This window comes from Epinephelus fuscoguttatus, linkage group LG6 (genome assembly GCF_011397635.1).
Source record: "Epinephelus fuscoguttatus linkage group LG6, E.fuscoguttatus.final_Chr_v1".
Lineage (NCBI taxonomy): Eukaryota > Metazoa > Chordata > Actinopteri > Perciformes > Serranidae > Epinephelus > Epinephelus fuscoguttatus.
This window is the reverse complement of record NC_064757.1, coordinates 38,644,242-38,666,388: the sequence shown is the minus strand read 5'-3', so window position 1 is coordinate 38,666,388 and position 22,147 is coordinate 38,644,242. Positions and strand designations below refer to the sequence as shown.

At 43.1% G+C, this 22,147-nt stretch overlaps 1 protein-coding gene across 1 annotated transcript in view; it reads right to left on the bottom strand.

Moving 5' to 3' along the window:
• Nucleotides 1-1,554: 1,554 nt before the first annotated feature.
• Nucleotides 1,555-22,147, bottom strand: part of hs3st1l2 (heparan sulfate (glucosamine) 3-O-sulfotransferase 1-like 2) — a 47,306-nt gene continuing 26,713 nt past the window's right edge. Inside the window, exons 2-3 of the mRNA XM_049578634.1 lie at nt 5,735-6,144; nt 1,555-2,979 (exon numbers count right to left, since the gene is read on the bottom strand). Of these exons, the coding sequence (XP_049434591.1) occupies nt 2,314-2,979; nt 5,735-5,992 (924 nt within the window). The 5' untranslated portion in view covers nt 5,993-6,144 and the 3' untranslated portion in view covers nt 1,555-2,313. The remainder of the gene's footprint in view (nt 2,980-5,734; nt 6,145-22,147) is intronic.

Below are 22,147 nucleotides of genomic sequence, written 5' to 3'. Positions count from 1 at the left end.
TAACATTACACTCGCTCTCCTCTTTGGTGTATCTAACGTTACCTTGCCAACGCCTACATCTATCATAGACGTAATGAGGAAGTAATGGAGGAGGAGGGAGTAGCCCTTTGGAGGGAGGTTGGGTTGTGGATGTTCAAATTTTTTCTAAGTGCTGTGTGAAATGCAAGAAAGGTAAGAGTAGCTTTAAGGTAGAAGCACAAATATTGAGGAGACATGACCCAATCTGCATGTCTTTCAAGATCAGGCAGGCAAAGCGTTCCGCTTCTGAAACAGTCTTGGTGTGGTGTGACACAGTGTGGTGGACAGAACAAACTCGTGCTGCACCCATTGGAATTGACCCTTCAGTATTTCCCGCTCTCAGACGCAGACTGGCCAATCATAACATAACATCGGGCTGACTCCATTGACCCTCCCACTCGCCCTGCTCGGACCTCCGCTACCTTAACTTTCATTGTTGTCCTGCTGCGTTTCCCCCTGGCAACACGGCGACCGGCTGCGTATCAGCTGGAAGTTTTACTGACCAAACGCCGGTTTTTGAAGACTTCAAATTGAGACCAGGTTGCGCTGTCCAGTGAATTGTGGGACAGTGAGTCTAACATAAACCAAAGCAATGTTCGGGTTAAAAACAGCTCATCTATCCTTTAATCTGATAATTTAAACTTTCTTCTCTCATGTTCCGACATGTCAGTCCAATCTAGTCCTTCCAGATAAACCGAATCAACCAGCCAGTTGCCAGAAAATGTTGGCAGTGTATGTTTCTGCAAACCATGATGTTACATTTGCAACGTGACGCAGTGTATGAGCTGACTTTTTCAAGATGAGCCTGCCAAGCTGCTGACCACACTTTGAGACCAACAAACAACAAAACTGATTGTGTTGTAGTGAGTTATGGCTGTTTCCAGCAGCTTTTTAGGTTTCAAATGTGAGTGTTTTGTTGCGACCCGCCAGTGTTTTTGCAGCAGGGATATATAGAGACATTGCTGTGTTTCCTGCAGGGATTGTTCCTAAAACTGGATTTTTTAAGCCAAAACATGATGAATTCCTGAACATAACCAAGTGTTTTTTGTGCCTAATCTTGACACATTATTCCCAGCGTTGCTGAAATGTAAAGTTTCAGTATATCTGCTACATGTAACGTGCAAATATTAAGTATCCCTGGTTTGCATAATTTTTTTCTAGCACTTGGGTTGAATTAATTCAAGAAATCCATTCTGACTTTGAATATAGACAAGATTCAAACAGCCCTTCAGGTGACCTGCAGGTGAGATTTGTTACAGTGTGGTGGTGAAACTGGAGGTAATTCCTTCACAGGAATAACTTCACGATGAAAAGAAACGCAGGCGTCCTTTGATCCTCGATGTAAGGAACATGTTAGATAGACACTGACAGAGAACATCTTCACACACTTTGAGAGAGAGGAGCTTTCACAGAGACCTGTCAGCTGCTGTGTGTCTTTATGTTTGATGTTCTTAAACCAATACACCTCGTAGCTGGGTTCAACACACTGGTAAAAAGGAAGGAGAGTGTAGGACTGAACACATTTATTAGAAGGACGTCTTAAAAAACACAAACTAGCGATAGTACTACATTGGCCTTGAAAGTAAAAAAGAAACCAAAAGAAGTTTTCAAGGTGGCTAGTTTCTAAAGAGCTAAAAACAAGAAAAGATTTCATTGAACATCTGAAAGTCGGCCTTGAAAAATAACAAAAGAAACAAGTAAAGAGGATGATTCAACTAAAACATTTCGACTATCATATAAACATGTTACAACTGTTGAGAAAAATAAAAGCAAGGAGTTGGTTTTTGTTTGAAATTGTCCACACTGAACCTCGATTGACTTTTTTTTTTTTTTATGCAATTAGAGTTCATAGTGCAACAATTAATAGATTCGACCATCTTTTCATCACTTGCCTATTTCTACATCACTTCAAAGTCTGCACATCTTCTTTTCACCCCACAGATGAACACTAACAAGGAGTTAGTCGCGTGTCCGGTTTCAAACTTGCGTATGGCACAGTTGTCGTAAGCTTCGTCAAGTGAGTTTGTCCCAGGAGGCACCAGTATGGTCATGGTAAAGGTTTGTGTTGACCACTCTAACTCTTCACATATCTTCACTCAAACACACATATGTGCTGCTTTCGTTGGCCACATTTATACCTGAGTAGGTATAAACAACAAGAGATGTTTATGACTTAAATCGAACTAAAATCTTTTCACTCATCTACCTACAAAAACACACAAACCACAGTCTTCTGTCCCTCTCTGTGTCCCTGAATGTGTCTGCGTTGAGCAGGCGGTGCGTTTCATCACTGGATCAGCACCAGGAAAACGACCTCCCCACCATTTCAAAGAACAGCTTGTTGGGCTTCCTGAAGTAGTGACAGAGCTTCTTAAAGGCCTGGGTGCTCAGCGGCGCATGCGGCCTGCCTTTAGACTCGTCCAGGCACTTGTCGTGTCCGGCAGACAGGAGGCAGTAGAAGCCCTTGGTGGTGTTGTAGTAGAAGTTGTTGGGGCTTATCCTGGGCGGCAGGTCCAGAAACCTCTCAGCCTTTCTCAGCTCGGGGAAGGGATCCCGAATGAGCGCGTCGCCATCCACTACGTGGATCTGCTCCCTGGGGAAGACCTCCAGCCAGCGTGCAAGATGCTGGTAGTACAGGCTCCTCTGCAGCGCCTTGTACCCGGGATCAATGTGGCCCTTGTGGATCAGGAGATCCTCTAGCGGCTGGTAGGGCTTGTGGCGGGTCAGTCGGTTGTGGAGGACCTGGGTGTAGTCAGAGACCAGCCTCTCAGCGGGGTCCCGGACGATGAGCAACAAGCGGACGGCGGGGTTCATGTCCCAGACACGTGTAGGAACCTGAGGGGCCGCGAAGTAGCCAGGGGTCTTCTCCACTGTCAGCTGATTGGGGAGGGTGAAGGGCATCTGGGCTCGGTACCAGGCCAGGCCTCGGCGGTAGTGCTCCTCCACGTTGAAGTAGTGAACCTGACAGAGGAAAGAGAAGGTGACTTTAATGACGACAAGGAAAGCAGCACATGTCCACTAAATTTCACTTCTTTCGTTAATGGAACTGAAAGAATGTGAAGGGATGAGAAATGTGAGGGGAGCCAGATCTGAAATGTACTGTATCTATGAGACACTGAGCTCTTTTCATTTTGTCCCCAGCTTGTCTGAACCAATCTATTCTTTTGCGCCAGCTCTCCAACTTTGCAGTCCTCACCTTGAACTACCCTGATCAGGATTTCTCTCAGTGCTGCCTCTTTGGGACAGGCCTGTCTTCATTCATAATCATGTAGGTACACTGCAAACCTACAGACAGTAGGCTGAGCTGACTTTGTATGCGTCTCTTCACTGAGGGGAAAAGTTCACCCAGAGTGAGACACAAATTCACCTGATGTATACTATTATGAGCAGTGGTAGAAAGTAAGTGCATTTACTTAATGGAGCAGTCTGCAAGGGTGTTTTCACACATAGTTCTTTTTGAACAAACTGACCTCAGTCCTCTTAAACTGCACCAAAAAGTAGACCAACGGGAAAGGAACTCTGATTGGGTCTCAGTTCTCTTTCTGTTCACTCTATATATAATATATATTGACATAGTTTTGTTTTTACTTTGACATGGTGCTGCAGTGCGGTTATGAAGCCCCTCACTTTCAGATGAACTTAATATTGGAGGAAAACATTAGCATTTCTGTGCTGTAGACTGTTGCTGTTTGATGTATTCTACATTCCACATCTGGAGACGAGCAGTGTCTTCCATGAACCAAACTACTGCTCGCCCTGTGTTCTTGCAAGCGTTACAAGCAGACGAGGTTTCGTCTGTTTTTTCAGGCGTCCCAGGTCAACAGCATGTGATCTAGAGGGCTGAATACAATGGCAAAGAGCAAAGTGAACCGCACTGCAGACTGGAAGCAGACCGAACTCAGACCACCTCACCTCAGAGGGGTCTGAGTTCTCTTGGAGTGTTCTCATATGCACAAAAAATGCTGAGTCACCGCTATGAGTCCGTTTCGAGGGCTGAAAAGGACCAAGTTTGAAAACACCCCTAGTGACATCCATCGGTCTTCAGTGTTTATTCTTTAAGAGGTTTTTTACTGGGAGCCAAGTTACCGGCAGAGGTCTCCTCCTCAAAACAAATGGGGTCCACGTCACTGGACCGACATCCCATTAGTCCGACGTCCCGTTGTTCCGATATGTGATTATACTAGGCTATACTGTATTTGTGTACCACAGAGGATCAGCAACGCAACAAAAGTAGGCTACTGGTCGGGATACAAGTGTCATAGAGAGGAAAGAATGAAACACCATAACCTCCTGTTATTAACTCTGGGGTCGGGGTTGTGTGGGGAGCTCTCTGCGGTGCTGAACGGCTCCCGGCGGGCGTATTTCTGCCTTGATGGTGCGCCGTGACCGGCTCTGGGTCAGCTGGGAAAGGCTTGAGGCGGAGCAGGCTCACGGCTTATGTGTTTGCCACTTTCTTTTTCATTTTAACCCACACCATGATCTTTTTCTGACCCTAACCAAGTGGTTTTTGTGCCTAAACCTAACCAGACCTTAACCACAGGGCATCATGATGATTTCGGAACAACGGGACTTCAGAACAATGAGTTTAATATAGTCAGAACAATGGGATGTCAGACCAATGGGCAGGTCCCAAACAAATGGACCCAGTAAATTTAAACCAGTAAAAACACTGAATAAAGCAGTCTCACTTTACCAATCAGTGTTCCTTCCATGCTTGCAGTACTCAACTTGTTTTGCCCGGGTGCCACTTTTGCAAAATGACATGTGGCCAGGGGTCAGACTCAAAAGCCTAGAACAGATCAGGAGTACGCAGCGGCATTTCTTGGGTTTGAGGACATTCAGGGCTTCGTCTGTACCTCTGTTGAAGTCCAGGGGATCCTTCCCAGGCACTTTTTCGATAAACAAGCTCTATTTTGATGCTTTTCATGCACCCTGACACCTTATTTACATTAGAAGTGAAAAAAGATTCCCATTATGAATCAACTTATTTTCAGTGAGAATTAGAAAATGACAGGGGGGCGACCTGGTACTCTGTCACAGGCAAGATTTGCTTGTGACACCTCTCCAGCTGCCAGTCCACCCTCCATATTTAGTCTGGATGGGGACTTGAGCCAGCGACCATTTGATTTCCAAGCCAGGTCCCTATGGACTGAGCCACTGCTGCCCCCAGTTACTAGTTACTTTGAATTTGCGAACAAACCACCTGATCAGTTTATTAAATATAATGCCCTGTAGTATTTTAAAGGCCCACATCCCCGTCCCTGAAATACATATATATTTTAAATCTTGTAGCGCACGATATTAACTTAGCTTGTGTGCATAAATGAAAAAATATCTTTTGAGACTTTGAAGGCTAAAGACTCTTAAAAGAGCCATTTTGCATAACAAAAATTTAATTCAGCTATTGTGAAAGTTCAGGAAGCAAGTCTGCAGGAAAATAACTGATTGCTGAGTCTCTGTGGAGTTGATACCGACAACCTTGTGTTGATAGTGGGACCGAACTACCAGTCTAAGGCCGACCCTGACTGCAGCTGTCAAATAAATGTAGTGGAGCACAATATTTCACTTTGAAATGTGATGCAGTAGAAATATGAAGATTGACATACTCCAGTTAAGAACCTAAAAATTGTACTTAATAAGTACTGGACTAAATCTACTTTCCAACACTGGTGATCGTACAGTCGTACAGTTATGAGGTGACAGTGATGGTCTTTACCTCGGCCTTTGCCACTTCCACGTCTGGGTGCAGATTGAGCATCTCCAGCAGGGCTCTTGTGCCGCCTTTCCGCACACCAATAATAATCGCCCCAGGCAACCGCTGCTGGGTGGCATTGTGAGAGGAGGAGGAAGAGGAGGATGAAGAGGAGTAGGCAGGGGGGCTGGAACCCCCGCTGCGTAATTCCCTTAAGCACACAGACAGCTGAGTCTGCAGCAGCAGAAGCACCAGCAGTGCTAGTATCACTGTCCACAGCATGGTGCCTGACACACACACACACACACACACACACACACAGAGGTGGAGTGGAGGTTATGTGCACACACTCATGAAGCTCCCGGACTTGTACAGAGTTGTGCTTGTTAACAGTCAGCAGGGGGCCTCAGGGGGAAGCTCTTCAATTGGACAACCTATGAACCAAGAAAAAGAAAGTAAATAAAGGTTAGTGTCCACTTTGTCTCACTACACAACTTTATTCTTTAACACAGGCCCTGTGGTAGAAGCACAAGGTGGAAACACTGCTGATAAACACACAACATGAGGTCCTCTTTAATGTAAACTTAGAACAAAAATTCAGAAGGAAGAAGATCAAGCTGCAGGCTGAGCAGGCTTTATCAAGTTTACTGCCACGTATTAGCACAACTTATGACAGATAAAGCCTGTAGCTCTAAAAACAAAACAAAAAAAGCTCAGTGTCTGATCCTAAAAATCAACAACAACTCTTCTGTCTGCAGCTTTCACAGTCAGTTATTTGTGTATTTGTGGATCCTCGCTAGCTTCTGCTACAGGAGTTACTAATCTTCCTTTGGTGCACACATTATAAAATCTCCAATTAAAACACTGATACAGACATGAAATGTAGATTTCTGACAATAAATAAATAAATGTAAAAGAGCAGAAAACAATTACAGCAAATCAGTAAGGACACGAAACTATCAATAAATAGTTCAAATGACCACATATAGTATAAACAATAAAAAAAAGTAGAGTGAGCCAAAATGCATAAATGATAACTAATAATTTCAACAACACAGCTGCGTTTAAGCACAAAGCTCACCATAAAATGTATGAAATCTAAGATGACATCAGATTAAAAAAATTACTGTACTAGTCCATACCCATTGGTAGCTTTGTCACCTTCTACCTATGCCAATCCTCAATACCTATGTGCAGTTTCACATAGATTGACCACGTCAGTGAGTAGAAAAACGTGGGACAGACAGAATGACTGACTGACAGAATGACACACTGACAGTTTCTGTGATTATGTACAGCATACCATACCATGACTTAGTCATAACAAAAATTAGGAAAAAAAACAAACATTGGTCCACAGGGGGAGCCACAGCGATCGGTCGCATTTTAGCCATTTTTAAGCATTTTTCTGTTGTTATAGCGCCACCCAGTTGCCAATTAGAGTTAAATTTCTCCAGTCACCTTGAGGCGTCCTGTTCTACATATCTACCAAGTTTAGTAAAAATCCATATGGCGGTTAGGCCTAGATAAGAAATTAGCTCTCTAGCGCCCCCATTTTGTTTGATGGGGTCAATAATGGAGGGGTCCCCTCAGATTATGTGTGGTCATATGCCTACAAAGTTGCGTGGTGATGGGTGAAACCCTTGAGATGTTCTACACCTTTATGTGATGAGCCACGCCCTCCGCAATATTCATTGCCTTATAGAAGCTCAGTTTTAGTAAGTTTTCCAACTTTTGCCAAGAGGGAACTTCAGATATTGCTCCCTAGATTATGTTCACCCAGTTTCATGCAGATAGCTCAAACTTCCTAGGAAGAGATCCATTTGAAGTGTTTTTCAAAAAATTCAAAATGGCGGAAAATCTATATAACCGGAAGTTATGGGTTCTTGAGGCAAATTTGTTCCTCATGAGGAGAGGCATCTCTGTGCAAAGTTTCATGTCTCTACGACATACGGGGCATGAGATATGCCCATTCAAAGTTTGGAATTTCAATGGGTTGCTACAGCGCCCCCCTTTGGCCAATTGATGTAATATTGCTTCATTGGCATCCTCCCATGACCCTCTACCACTGTGCCAAATTTCACATGGATTGACCAAGTCAGTGAGGAGAAAAACGTGGAACAGACACACAGACAGAGTTTTCGTCATTATATAGTCAAAGATATATCCCTAAATATAGTTTTGTTTCCTAAAGTTTAAGCACTCATTTGATCCCCTAATACTGTTTGGTAACTTGTTCCATTCAACAGAAACACTGTACATACATATAACTGTGTGTTTTAAAGCTGAGGTAGCGTTTGAAAACACACCCTCCTCCTGCAGCGCTCCTCTCTGTCCTCAGCCTCTCCCACTAGACAACCATGAGCATTTGCACGGCTTCAAACAGTAACCTAGTGTTTCTTGTCCAGTAATTTACTTGATCTTATTTCATAAGCTGCACACAGTGCAATCACTCAGCCCCTTCTTGCTCCGCACACTCTCCCTCTCTGTTTATCAGACCACAAATGAAACAAGAATTAGCTGCTAGCCACCCCACAATCCCTCCACCTCACTCCCTGCCGCTGTGAACTACTTCGCTGGGCACATACGCAGTCAGCGCAAACCCCCAGCACTGGGTATCACAGCTGGCTGGTGGCCGGCAGCAGTGCTGGGTCTAACCTGTGTAACGGCAGTAACAGAAAGTTTGCTGATCCGGGAAGGAGTCATAGGTGTCCAATCCCCTGGAGCTAGGGTCTGTACTAGCTGGATGTGGGTTGCTGTGGCTCTTGACTGGTGGTCTGACTCTGGAGCTGCTGCCCACTTTCCTCCCAGCAAGACGGTTTGTCATGGCAGGAAGTGATCTAAGTGTGATCCAAGACAAGAATTGATTTTAAGCTCCTCCTCGTATACAAAGCCCTAGTTGGGCTCAGACGAAGCTACATTGCTAACTCCCATGTTAACTATCTGCCTCCAAGAACACTTTGATCATCTGCTGGTTTATTGGAGGTTCACAGCAACAGCAGGTAGAAGATCAGGGATGCAGCCTTTGTCAACTACGCCCCAAAGCTGTGGAACACACTACCTATAGATATCAGGGAAGCTAGCTCGCTAACTATTTTTAAAAGAAAGCTAAAAACGTGTCTGTTCACTTTAGCCTTTAACTAGCTCTGACTTCCTGATACAGGTCTGATCAGTCCTGTTTTATCTTTATTCTGTTTTCATGTAAAGCACTTTGTGCTGCATGTCTGGCATGAAAGGTGCAATATAAATAAAGTTTATTATCATCATTATTATTATTAGTAGTAGTAGTAGTAACATTAGCTACATAAACGTGAACATGAAGCTGCAGCTATGAGCTTTGGCTCCAGTTAGCAGAAGGCTAAACTATCAGCAATATTTTTTCCACATCTCTGAAACCCTTCACCAATATTGACACATTTCATCTAAATCTAAAACCAGCCTTCTGAAAAGAAGCCGACTAGAATAATAATATGCTTGTGTTAGAAATTCTCAATACATATTTCAACATTTCTGTAAGTGAAAGCTACAAAAACACTAACAGGTCTCCTAAAGATGCACAAGTTTAAAAAACAGGTGCGTCCCCAAACGTTCTGCAAAGAGAATAAAAATGTGAAATGTTTCCTTTGAGTCGGGGGAGGTGCAGTGTCGGCATCACTCACAGATTTTAAGGGTGGAGTCACGGAACGTTTCTATCCCTCTCACATAGCTGCAGCAGTTGCCCTATACACGCACGCCTGCTTTCATGATCCCATATGTCTGAGACTGCTCTACACTCTAATGTGCCATTTTACAAAGTCCCAGTCCAAGCAGTGATGGTTTCAGCCCAGAATATAGGGCTGTGATGTGATTATGGCCAGAAGATATTGAAATATTAATATACATCTAAAGCACACAGAGAAGAGATGCATTGAAAATTAATGCTGTTATGAGGTTTCGGGCCTCCCTGAGGAGCACTAACACCCTCGGAGCTCAGCTGAACCATTTTTTCAGCATAGAGGACATGTTTCAATGATTGGCTGCATGCTGAAATATGTCTCATGGAGTTTGTTCTGTATTTGGGGAGGTTTCAAAATGTTCAGGTGTAAGAAAACACATGTTTTCACAGAGGTATTGAAAGAATTAACCGACTGTTTTTTTTTTCAGCTGAGCGTCAGATACAGTAAAACAAACCTTAGGCCACAGAAAATACAGATATATTCATTCAGAGACTTCTTCAACACTTTGCCTCTGAGCAAGGCTTGTCGGCCCTCATGTGTTTGAACACAACTGATCAGCTGCTTAACCACAGAGCAGAGGGGGAGGATGTCACAGCTCCCTGGGGTGAATGTGTTTTTTAGAGAAAATGAGCGTGAAACAGAAGTTTGATAAGACAGGAGTTGTTGTTTCTGGGTGATGACAGGACTTAGTTGCATGAGCTTAAATCTCTTGCATGTCCAGACCAAAAATGAGTGACAAGATAAGAGTGACTCAAGAGTCTAAAGAGTTGGATGGGGGGATTGATACCACTCTCATGTTTCTAAGGACCCATTCACCCTGGTGCTATTTGGTCCGCTTTAAATGATCCCTGGATATTTCGGTTCGTTTGTGTGAACGCTCATTTACTCTGGTCCGGACCAAACGAGTGAACCCTGACCCGCTTGAAAACTGGGGGTCTTGGTTCACTTGCAAGTGAACCCTGGTGCGGTTCGTTTACAGTGGGAAATGAAAACGGACTATCCAGAGAACCAAAGAGAGGAAGTGACGTAGAGTGCAATACATTTTGGTGTTGGGTGTTTTTGTGGTGACCAAGCCGGCTGAAGGGGATGGATTTCCGTTTTCGGTCCTGGCCAATCGATAAGCCGGGTTTTCTTCTTCCTCAAGCTTTTCTTCTTGCTGCTCAGTGGTCGTTTCGGGCAATACCGCCCCCAAACGAGCAGCTGTTGTAACTGCGTGAACTTGTCCAGGAGGTTTGGTCCACTGCAGTGTGAAAGTGAACGGAACCAAATGAAAGTGTGAAATTTTTCATGGTATCACGGTGTGAATGCACCCGAAGAAAAATATCTAGGGCCAGGACAGAGTCCTGCATCAGGTTTGGGGCCCGTGGTTGACCCAAATAAAGGTGATATGTTGGTGAAATACATTCCCTCCAGATTCGTAAGATCCCCCACCTCTGGTCTGCTAAATGTCTCCCAGAGTGGAACTAAAAAGTATGCTGATGCTGCGTTCTGTGTTATTGGCCCTCGTCTCTGGAACAGCCTTGCAGAGGACGTCAGACTCTATGATTCAGTAGACCGCTTCAAACGAAATCTTGAAACCTAGCTTTTATTTAATTAACTGGTAACAAATCTAGGGTGGCACAGTGGTGTAGTGGTTAGCACTGTCGCCTCACAGCAAGAGGGCCCTTCCCTGTGTCAGCGTGGGTTTTCTCTGGGTACTCCGGCTTCCTCCCACAGTCCAAAGACATGCAGGTTAACTGGTGACTCTATATTGTCCGTAGGTGTGAATGTGAGTGTGAATGGTTGTCTGTCTCTATGTGTCAGCCCTGTGATAGTCTGGGGACCTGTCCAGGGTGAACCCTGCCTCTCACCCAGGATAGGCTCCGGCCCCCCGCGACACCTGACAGGATAAGCGGTTACGGAAAACAAATGAATGAATGAATAAAACTAAACTAAAACCAGGTGTAAAAAGACATTTTAGTACCTGAAATAAAATAAAAACTAGACTTGACTAACTGACAGAATATTGTGTACTTACTAAACGAACTAAAACAAGATAAATATACAGAAAATGTCTTTTAGTTGTTGTCAATTTTGTTGTTTTTGTGAACAAAACAAACATGAGGAGGCATAAGTGCTTGTTTACTGACACTGGGATTTCTACATGACTGTGAGTCAGCTGCCTTCACAAAATTTTGTAATGCCTATTCTGTACTTCTTTAATCTTGCCCCTCTATAATAATTAAAGAAAATACTCAAACGGATACTGAGCTCTATAAAAAAAAATTAAACTGAAACAAGTAAAACCACTCTAACTGAAACAAAACTAAAGTCAAAATACTAACTAACTCAGGTTCTAACTGGGATTACAGGTGTGAAGGATCACACTAACGACTGTGAAGCAGGACCATCGTTAATGCCATTATTCACACCTGTGCTCCTTCTCTGTCATGATGCAGCCTGTCAGAGAAGTCTCTAGGTGCTGAATATTAAAAGCTTGAGAGTGAGTCAAGAGGTAGAGTTTCAATTTATTCAAAACGCATGTGTCATCCAGATTGCAATTAGGCCTACAAGAGCTAAGTGGGGAAAAAGTGACCCTAATCCTGACAGCCACAAAATCCCTCAGTGGCCAAAAAGATCTGCAGAAACCACCACCTCTGTTAGTTACCATACATCTAAAGCTGTGCAGACTTTGTTTATACCATTGCATTCTGGTCTGTTAAAGCTGCTTGAGAGATTGTTGGTTTCATGTATGAACAATTTCTGTCTGCACGACACAAAGAGGCTTTAGCTTTTTGATTCTTAAGTCATTTTCCTGTGATATCTGTGTGAGTTTGAATATTTTCTGTTACTGTAGCTGCACTGGAAATATTTATATTGTGTCAGCGTTGAGGCAGGTAAATAAGAAAATACATAAAACATGGTCCTTAAATCGCTCGCAGCTGCAACCTGCCAACAACAACTTTAAGCAGTGTTAAAAAACACTTTTAGTCTTTGAGTACACAGTTGTTTGCAAAACAATGCTAAACCCTTCCTCTTGTTCTTCTGCCTTTTCTGTTGTTGCTGTTGTTATTATGTCAGAGCCGCCCTGATGCGACTGAGTTATTAATTAGTGTAACAATGTTCTGGTTCAGAGGAGGAACCCTGTCTAGCGTTGTTCCTGTAACAGAGCACTAATTGCACCTTCAGGGAGGATCCCTGCACCTCAGACCTTCTGTGCGATCCCCTGGCTTGGCGACATTGTCGTCATCTGTGTTGCAACCTTTGCCATCCCTTGTTGACTGTGGATGGGAGTTTGGGTGCGAATCAGGGTGTGGGTTGTGTTTGTTGATGTCGGTGTTATGGATGTGGCAGGTAGCAGCAGAGAAAATGTGCTCAAATAGATCGGTTGCAAGACATAGAAATATATTTTTGGCCTTCTTTGGGGATCTAAATGTTTTTGTGTTTAATCAAAGAATATTCATGACGTAACAACTTCAGATTAGGTGATGATAAAAATGCATGTGTGAAATTATAGTCAGTTAAAGTACCTTTTTTTTTTACAGAGGAAGATTAAACAGTTTATTCTTTTTGTCTGTTGTGAAGTAAGATTTTCGATTTAACATTTAAAAAAAAATAAAGGCCATGAAAAGAGTCCAAGGTTGTTTTATCACCTTTGACTTCTTCTTGCAAGGTGGAGAATTGAGAGGCTGCACTAGATGAGCCGAAAAGTTTGTTTCTCCTAATATAAAAAAGTAGATAAAACATGAAAACCAAACGAAATCCTGTCAGTGACGTTTGTGTTTTGATCCTTCATAATTCCTTGAAATGCTTAAAAGTATTGTCTCCAAAGTCTGCCAAAATAGAATTGAAACCATAAAGTTGTTTTGGACAAAGAACAGCCAATAAATTGCTTCCTAAATATTTCAAGACATCACCATTATGATGCTCGCTCACTGTGGTCTGGTGAGGCTCTGAGTGAAGACCAAAATTACAGGAATACCCTTTAATCAACGAGTGCGGCAAACCAAGCACAGTGCTCAATTAAAATTCCACATGCGGCTCGGAGGCTTGTTGTCATCATCTAAACTGCTCTTCATAGTTCACTGATTGGTCTGGCCTGCAGCTGCAGAGCTCAACAGATTCTCAGTGCATGGTTTTATCAGACCAAAGTCAAGTCAACTTTATTTGTACAGCACTTTAAACACAAAGAGAGTTGATTCAAAGTGCTCTTACAGCACACACAGAGAAAAGCAAAATCAAAAGAAGGAAGTGAGACACATGATAATAGCAATAAAATAATAATAACGTGTGTTTTCAGATGACTGTTGAAAACTGTTTGAAAACGGGTTCCAGAGAGAATCGGACAGTGGGAGGAAGAGAATTCCAGAGTTTTGGGGCAGCGATAGAGAAAGCCCTGTCCCCATAACACTAAGTCCTGGATCTCGGGACAGACATAAGTCTTTGCTCAGACGATCTCAGCTCTCTCACAGTGTGATACAGGAGAGGAGCTCTATGATGTCAGAGGGGACGAGGCCATTTAACACTTTGTAGACAAACATCAGAATCTTTAAAGTAGCTATTAGGTGGCTAACGGGCAGCTGGTGTAGGGAGGCAAGAATGGGGGTAATGTGCTCCCTCTTTTTTTAGACCTTGTTAAAATGAAGGCATGGACGACTTTGGACAAACTTCAATTCAGAATCAAATATGACTCCAAGATTTTATAGATTTCAAGGTATGTGATGTAACAGAGGGGGCAGTTTGCCTAGATAAGGGGAAATAATGCTGGTTAAGTGCTGGGGTCCAAATAAAATTGAGTTGGAGAAAATTTGCAGCCATCCATGATTTGATATTGTGAGGACATTTATTGAGTTCATTTAGTTTGTTGATGTTGTTTCGCTCTAAGGAGAGGTAGATCTGTGCGTCATACGCATAACAGCGAAAAGATATGTTTTGAATAATGTGCCCTAACGGAAGTAAATCAGTGGAGAAGAGGACTGGGCCAAGTATGGAACCTTGGGGTACACCACAGGAATTAATGCTGTACATTTTACTGATACGTGTGTTAAAACCATTTCCTCTTTTATGTTGATAAAATGTATTCAGGGCAGAATGTATTTACTGTTGCAAATATTTGGGAGTTTAAGAAAATCTGGTAATGCTATGTAATGTATGTATGATGTAATGCTAAGCAAATTGGCTTGATTTCTTTTAAAAACAAGAACAGATTACCCCAGAAAATATCAAGGAATTGGTAAAAAAAAAAAAAAAAGAAAGTAAGTTAGAAACGAACAAACAAGGAAATTCCTTGCAAAGAGTGCTTAAAAATTATAATAATTCTGTAACATAATTTTAAAAAGCAATATTGTTTTAGACATAATTTTCCCCCATCTTTTTTCATCTTTTTTCTTTTTTCCCTATTTTTTAAAATAAGTGTCTAAATCTATTTTATTTATTAATTTATTTATTTTTTTTGCAATTTGTGTGATCATTTTTAAGTTGCTTTTTGCCTCTTCCCCCTTATTTTTGAAAGAAATTGCACCAGTTCTGAAAGCAGCACAAGAAAAGCAACGTCACTCCTGGTTTCAAATGGTTAAAACAGCAATCTTGATTCAGATGTCTTAGATTTTTTTTTCTTTTTTTTGTAACCACAGTACGTAATGAGAGAGACATTTAACAGATGAAAAATCAACCTTTCAGTACTCTCTGGTGGAACACTGTTTGTTAATAACCTCACTCCCAGTTTGGCATTTCTCTCCTGTAATTACATCTTGGCCGACACATACTGATGTATCTGATATAGCTATATGTCACTTATGTCATTTAAATACTTCTCTGTGAATTCGACCGACATCAAACGTCCTTTAAATGAACTCGTGTACATTAGCAGCTGGCAGCGAGCTGAGAGGATGCCAGACTCAGAGCACCTACAGTCATCATTTTGATGTAAAGTGGCAAACTGCGGGCTGATGCCAATCACAGTGTGGAGTGTGTGTACAGTTAATGTGTGTTTGCATGAGAGCGACTGGAAAAAAAGAGATGTTTCGGCAGGTTTGTGTGTGTGTGTGTGTGTGTGTGTGTGTGTATGTTGCACAGCGAGACACATGCCTTGTGTTAAGTGGCTGCGTGAGTCCCTTGTGACTCCTCTGCAAACTGGAATACTCCCCTGCTGTCAAGTCGCTTCGCTCCCGCCTCACCTCATGACCTCCCTCTCTCTGCCCCCACCACCTCCCACCCTCCTCCTCACCTTTCCTCGTCCTCTTCAACCCTCACCTTTGTTCACCGTTTCCTCAGCCTGCTCCTGACTATGTCTTCGTTACTCGTTTGAATCCCTGTTTATGTGGCTCCGCTAACAAATCCTGGCACCATGCTAATGGGGATGCCCTGCAGCAGCCTCTCAGCTGCTCATAAATAAAACAGAAGCGCACCTTTCTGCCCTGAAATATTTTTGAGTGAATGAACTTTTAATCTTGATGAATCAGAAATGAGACAGGATTGGGTTTAGAAATGAGAAACAGCCCTGTGTTCACTTTCACAGTTTTGCTGCAATTTGAACTTTTTCTGGGGTATACATATGCAAATGTGCATTTTTATAATTTATTTTCACTGTTTTCTAAAATATTTGGATTCAAAACATGAAGTTAGATCAACTGTTTTGTACTTTAAAGGTCCATTGTGTAGGGGAATATATTTGCAGAAATCGGATATAACATAATAAGTATGTTTTTTAGTGTATAATCACCTGAAAATAACAATTGTAGTGTTTTGTTGCTGTAGAAGTCATTTATATCTACATAGGGAGCTGGTCCTCATTTATGGAGATTGCACCACCATGTTTCTACAGTAGCTCATAACGGACAAACCTAACACTCGCTCTCGATAGGGCCATTCATGTTTCCGCATCAGCCAACAAAGTTAGAAGTCCCTCTTTGACGAGAGAACTGGGAAAAAACAGATTTTTTTTTTTTTTTTTTTTTACATGAAACTGCTTTGTCCAGTGTTTTTACTGCTTTAAATCAACTAGTCCATTTGTTGCGGAGAGGAGGAGCCCTCTGTGGATAATTCAGCTCCGGGTAAAAAACCTCCTAAACATCTGGATCTTAAGTTATCGGAGAAAAACGGCAAGCACACATCAGCAGGTGCTAAGCTAACGGCCTGCCAAACAGCATTGACGAAACATTGATTTGTAACATTAAACTGCTTTATTCTGTTTTTAATGGTTTAAGTCACCCGGTCTGTTTTATGTTGGAGAGGAAGACACCTCTGCAGATAATTCGGCTCCCAGTAAAAATCTCCTGCACAATGAACACCAAAGGAATTCTAACCTGGAGAAGTTGCAGCTGGTTGCAATCTGCAATCCTCACTGCTACATTCCACTAAATCTCCTGAAATCTTACATACAGCTCCTTTAATATGCACGTCCAGAAACAAAACAGCATATTTATTCCCTTTCACTGAATGTTCTTTGCAATATACATATGTATTTATATTTCTTACCTCCAGAAAAACACAACTAAATTAAGGAAAAATATGTTTTCTAAAGCATGAACTTGAGACTTTTTTCCATATCTGTTTGATTTTAATTTCTACCGTGTTAACACTTTCAGTTGCTTTTTTATGAGATAATCTTTTTTGCTTTACTTGGTGTGAACGACACAAAATCAAAACAAGATGGCTGAATTCATTAGCACCACTTAATGGCTGGACAGCTCTTTTCATCATCACCATATGAGGTCTGAGTTAGCCTCTTAGCCCTGCTCAATGAGGCTCACATGACTCATTGCAAGTCCTTGTCTTCTCCACTCATCGCTCCTTGTGATTCACATTAGCCAGCATGGATAGGGAGAACAAACAACAACAACAACAACAAGGCCAGGATTGTCAATGATGCGCAAATTCACCATATTGACAAACACGACTATCTTTCCGGAGTGGAAAAGATGGAGATGGAGAGAAAAAGGGAAAAGAGGGGGGTGGAGTGTAATTATCTGTGAAAGGCAGATGCTGTCATCTGCGTATTGGGAGAGTCCCCGTATCTCATAAGTTTTGGGCTGTGTGTGTGTGTGCATGTGCATCTCGTCTCATCTGCATGTGTGCAGCGCTTTTGCCTTTTGTGCGAGCACGCAGCATGCGGCTGCCTGCGATCCAGGCCCTTGGAAATATCTTTTTACTGAGCGATGGTATTTGGGGGGTGGGGGTGGGGGGTGGGGGAAGGATTATCCTGTACAGAGAGACGGAGGGTGGCAGGGAGGGAGGAGACGGGTGGTAGGAAGGCAGGATGGGGCTGAGGTGCAGTTGGTGTGTGTGTGTGTGTGTGTGCTCTGCAGGAGGGTGTGTGTGTAAGGCAGCAAGGAAGATTGTCCCTGGTAGGGGGTGGCATGGTGAAACGCTTTGGATTGCCAAGCCTGTCATATCACCAAGGCTGTGAGAGTCAGATAAAACTCTCTCTGTCCTCCTTCCTTTTCTTTCTTCTTCCATTCATTCCCCCCTCTCATCCATCTCTCGTTCACACTCTGGACTCCTTTCATTTCCTTTTATTTGCTAGGTCTCACCTTCATTTCCTCACCCATTTGTCTTTCTTCACGTCTAAACTTTAACGCCGGCCACACTTTCTCAGTTTTCTGTTTGTGTCCGTCTATCTTTTTGTGTCCCGCTCGACCAATCACGCTTGCTGATTACAGCACACATACATCACATCCACAGACGTGATTGCCTTTCAGAATAAAAACCGAAATCTAACAAGGCCGGTCCCATTTCCCATTCCGTTCCCATTACCCGCCTGGAGAGAAGATGGCCAGCACTCAGAGGGGGGTCTGTAATCAAAATAGATGAAGCCATCTGAGAAAGACGGGAATCAGTCATGCTTCCAGATCGGGCCGACCGCAGGCGTTCTTCCTGTGTTCCCCAGTACAGAAGAGATGGAGAACAATGAACAGAGAGGATTTGGATGGTGGTTTATAATGTTTAATGATGTTTGATAACAAAAACGAGAGATTTCATAGGTCCAGTTTTCTCCTATTCCCACTACAATGTGTTTCAGATGTCCTTTTCAAGCCCAATGAAGCTTCCTATCTGCTGGCAGGTCTTTCAAAGTTCATAGATAAGATGAAAGAAACATGAGATGTGGATAAGAGAGTGAAAACAACTCTCCCGTCTCTATTGAAGTCAAGGAGTTTTGCCTCTTCCAGGCACTCTGTCTGTTTGTGTGAGGAGTTTGAGGCACCCTGCTCCAGGTACGGGGCCTGGGGAGAGATATGCTCCGTTATCTGCATGAGTGGAAGATTTGATCTTTTCCTGAGAGATTCAGAGTAAAGACGGATACAGAAAACAGGCGAAAAACAGAAGTAGGACCTGACAAGAGTTATCTCTCTCTCAGAAGTTTATCTGTGCTGCCAAAGCATGTATGGGCATTAATAACAATATCATGTGCTCAAGTGAAATACATGCATACAGAGATATTCTTGAACCCACGAGTCCTCCAAATATGAAGTACGTGTTCAATACGTCGCATTTTCTTTCTAATGCAATGCCCCTTTTGGCAGGACGGCATAATTTCCTTACACCTCCCAAAAACCATTTCAAATCTCACACCCACATAAATCAGTTTTATGATGTGACAATGCCATAGTCAAAGTTTGAGTTAGAATAGGTGCTTAGTGACCAAGTGATAAAGACAATCGTAGGCTGTAATCAAATTAAACCAGCAATGGCTGTTTATAGGAAACAAATCCTAGTCTCATCCGAGGTTGCTTAAATCTGCCGCTTGGTCTGTGACTTCTGAAGGTGTCAGGGGGAAATAACGAAAATGAAGGCAGCGGTAGTCCAAGTCAGGTTGGTGGGGGTGGCTGTGGATGGGTCCAACAGCCACCGCTTTTCACCTGGGAAGCCAGTGTTCACTTACCGTAGGATTGCAAAGCCAAACCCTGTTCTTTTTTCCTAAACCCAACCACGTGCATATGTTGTTGAAGGAAATAAAACATTAATTTGCGGTGCTGTTCCAACATAGTAGGTTTATTTTGAAAGAGACTGTAAGCAGATGGTACATTTCCTGTGAAAACTAAAGTATATTTTGAAAACAGACAATGCAGGTAACAAAACTTGCAGAAATTGACACGGTGTCCAAGAACATCAACAACCAATGCATCCAGGGTACCTTGCATGTTGTATGACCACATGGAAAGTAAGTGACCAAACGTCAATATGTGACGAGGTCGGAGTGAGAATGTGTTGAACAAACAGTGGTCCTTTGCGTAAAGTCCAACACATTCTCACTCCTAACTGAATACTGTCGCTTGGGCAGTGGCCCTACATGTCAAACTACTACACTCTAGGCACCCGTCCACTGTCAGTTTTGGATGTACAGGGACTGCATGTCAAGTTACGCTCAGTACACTTTTTTAAAGAAAACCTCCGATGTATTACTTTATTGGGTTAAGGCGACAAAAGTACGTGGTTTGGCTCAGAAAAAAAAAACAACACGGTTTGACTTAAAATAAAAATGTATCGTCATACAACAGTGCGTATGATATCCTACAAAAATGCACTGAAGTAAGTATGTTTGTTACTGATGTAACTGTTATAAACTAACTCGGATGACTTTTGGTTTCACACAGGACACAGTGGCTTCTTGGGTGAAAGTTTGGTCGACCTTTTCTTGCTCTTTTTATTACCCCAATTGGTCGGACACTACTTGATGTGTCTCATACCAATGCTAAAGGTGCCTCTGTGCATCAGAATCTGATGCCAAGGGTCACTGACCAAACATCTGTATTTGACGAGCTGACTTGAGGGATGGCGCCTGTCAAGCTGCAGACCACTGTTGAAAACAAAGTAGGTCTTTCGGGACGCGAACACTGCTCTCACTGCTCTCGCTGCTCTCACTGCTCTCGCTGGTGAAAGTCAGTGTTTGTTAGACCCATCCACCGCCCCTGCTGCCCACCGTACTCTGACTTTTGCTGCCTTAACTTTCATTCTTGTCCCACCATGTCGCGCCCTGACGCCGCTGAGCACTGTTAAACGATAACGGCGATGAACACATATCAGGCTGATGGTAAAGGACGGCTTTTTTCAACGGTGTCTGACACTGCAAGTCACTGCCAAAGCGCTGGATTTCGACAACTTCAGAGTGAGACCAGGTTGCGTTAACCACAGCGTTGTTTCAACGTATCCACTACATAATAATGTACAATGCCACCTATTTTCTGGTGATTGGGTTGTAAGTGCACATGTCAGGATGCTTCCCATGGTGGAAATGGAGGCTAATGTCCCACAGAGTATTGGAAATGCTCAATAGTGCCAATGACAGCTTAGATAACCAACAAACATTAAAAAATGTAAATTTAAATCTTTGATAGTTTTCTTCTCACATCATAGTTCAGGTGAACGACAGACGTTGTCTCTTGTCAGTACAAAACAGTATTCTGCATTCATTAATCTACAAGCTGCCAAAAGTAGGGCACTAGAACATGGTAATAAACAATTTGTTTATCCAGTAAGGAATTAAAACACAGATTCTTCTCTAGCTGCCAAGTTTATGAGCAAAGTATCAGTGATTGGATTAGTGCTTAGCTAAAAGCAGCACAGATCAGTGTAGTGAGTTTACATCCACTGAAGCTTCACACCGAGGACCTCCAACATAGCTGGCGGACAGAACGGGGCGCCCAGCGCCCGCTGACAGCCGCTCGTCACCTCATGTTATTTCATCATTTCTTTATTTGTTGGCTTCTGTCTCTGTGTTTATCTCGCTCGTTCTGACCTTTGCTGAGGTCTGTCCGTCTTTTACCCATCAGCCCCCTGCTGGTTTTCAAATTAGACTATTTGGAAAAAAAAACAACAACTCTCTGAGCAGCCCAGCAGCCCACACCCACTACCCTTTCACCCACTCATCATCTTATTCATTCACACATGCATAACACCCAGATACACCCCCACCCAGCCCCGCTTCAACCCCTCCCTTCCCCTCCGCCCTCCTGCATCTTCAGCCGTGCACGCTCCAAGATCTGGGTCAACCGTATCAAACACCAAAATGCGCCTGCTCCTTCTCCTCTCTGGTGTGTGTTTAGTGTGTGTGTGTGGAGCACAGATAGTGTGTGTGTGTGCAGGAGGAAAAAGTGGGGGTTCTACAGTACTGTTGTTTTATCAGAAATTGCTCAGGGGGCGTCTGATGAAGAAATCCAGTTTTATCAAAGGAATCTTTGTCTGTGTGTGTGTGTGTGTGTGTGTGTGTGTGTGTGTGTGTGTGCGTGTGCATGCATAAAAAAGCAAGCTGTTTCTGTAATAATGCATATGTATATGTGTTTGTGTGTGTGAGAGAGAGCCAAACAGAAAAACAAAGCGTGCGGGGGATGTGTGTGTAAATGTTGCTCTAATTAAAGGGGGTCTGGCCTGAGTGTCTGGGCACACAATCCACTCTTATGTCTGCATGTCAGGGGTGTGTGTGTCTCTATTTGTGTGTGTGTTTACATGGCCCAACTGGCACGGGGCCGTTGCCATTTGGATTTAGCGAGGTGAGAGAGGGAGAGGTAGCCTGCCTGGCGATACCTCCCCTGAGTCAGGTGCACGATGGGGCCATCTTTCTTCCTCTATTTCACTTTTTGTCATTCATGTCTACCTTGATCTTCTCTTTGCCTTCCTCTCTTCCTCATGCAGACATAGTTTATCCATCGTTCAAGGTTGAAATCCAGTCTTTGTAAAGGCAAAAAATCTCAGTTCAGACCGTGGCTTCAGTCTAAAGACTAGACTAGATGAAACTAGGAAGAATTGA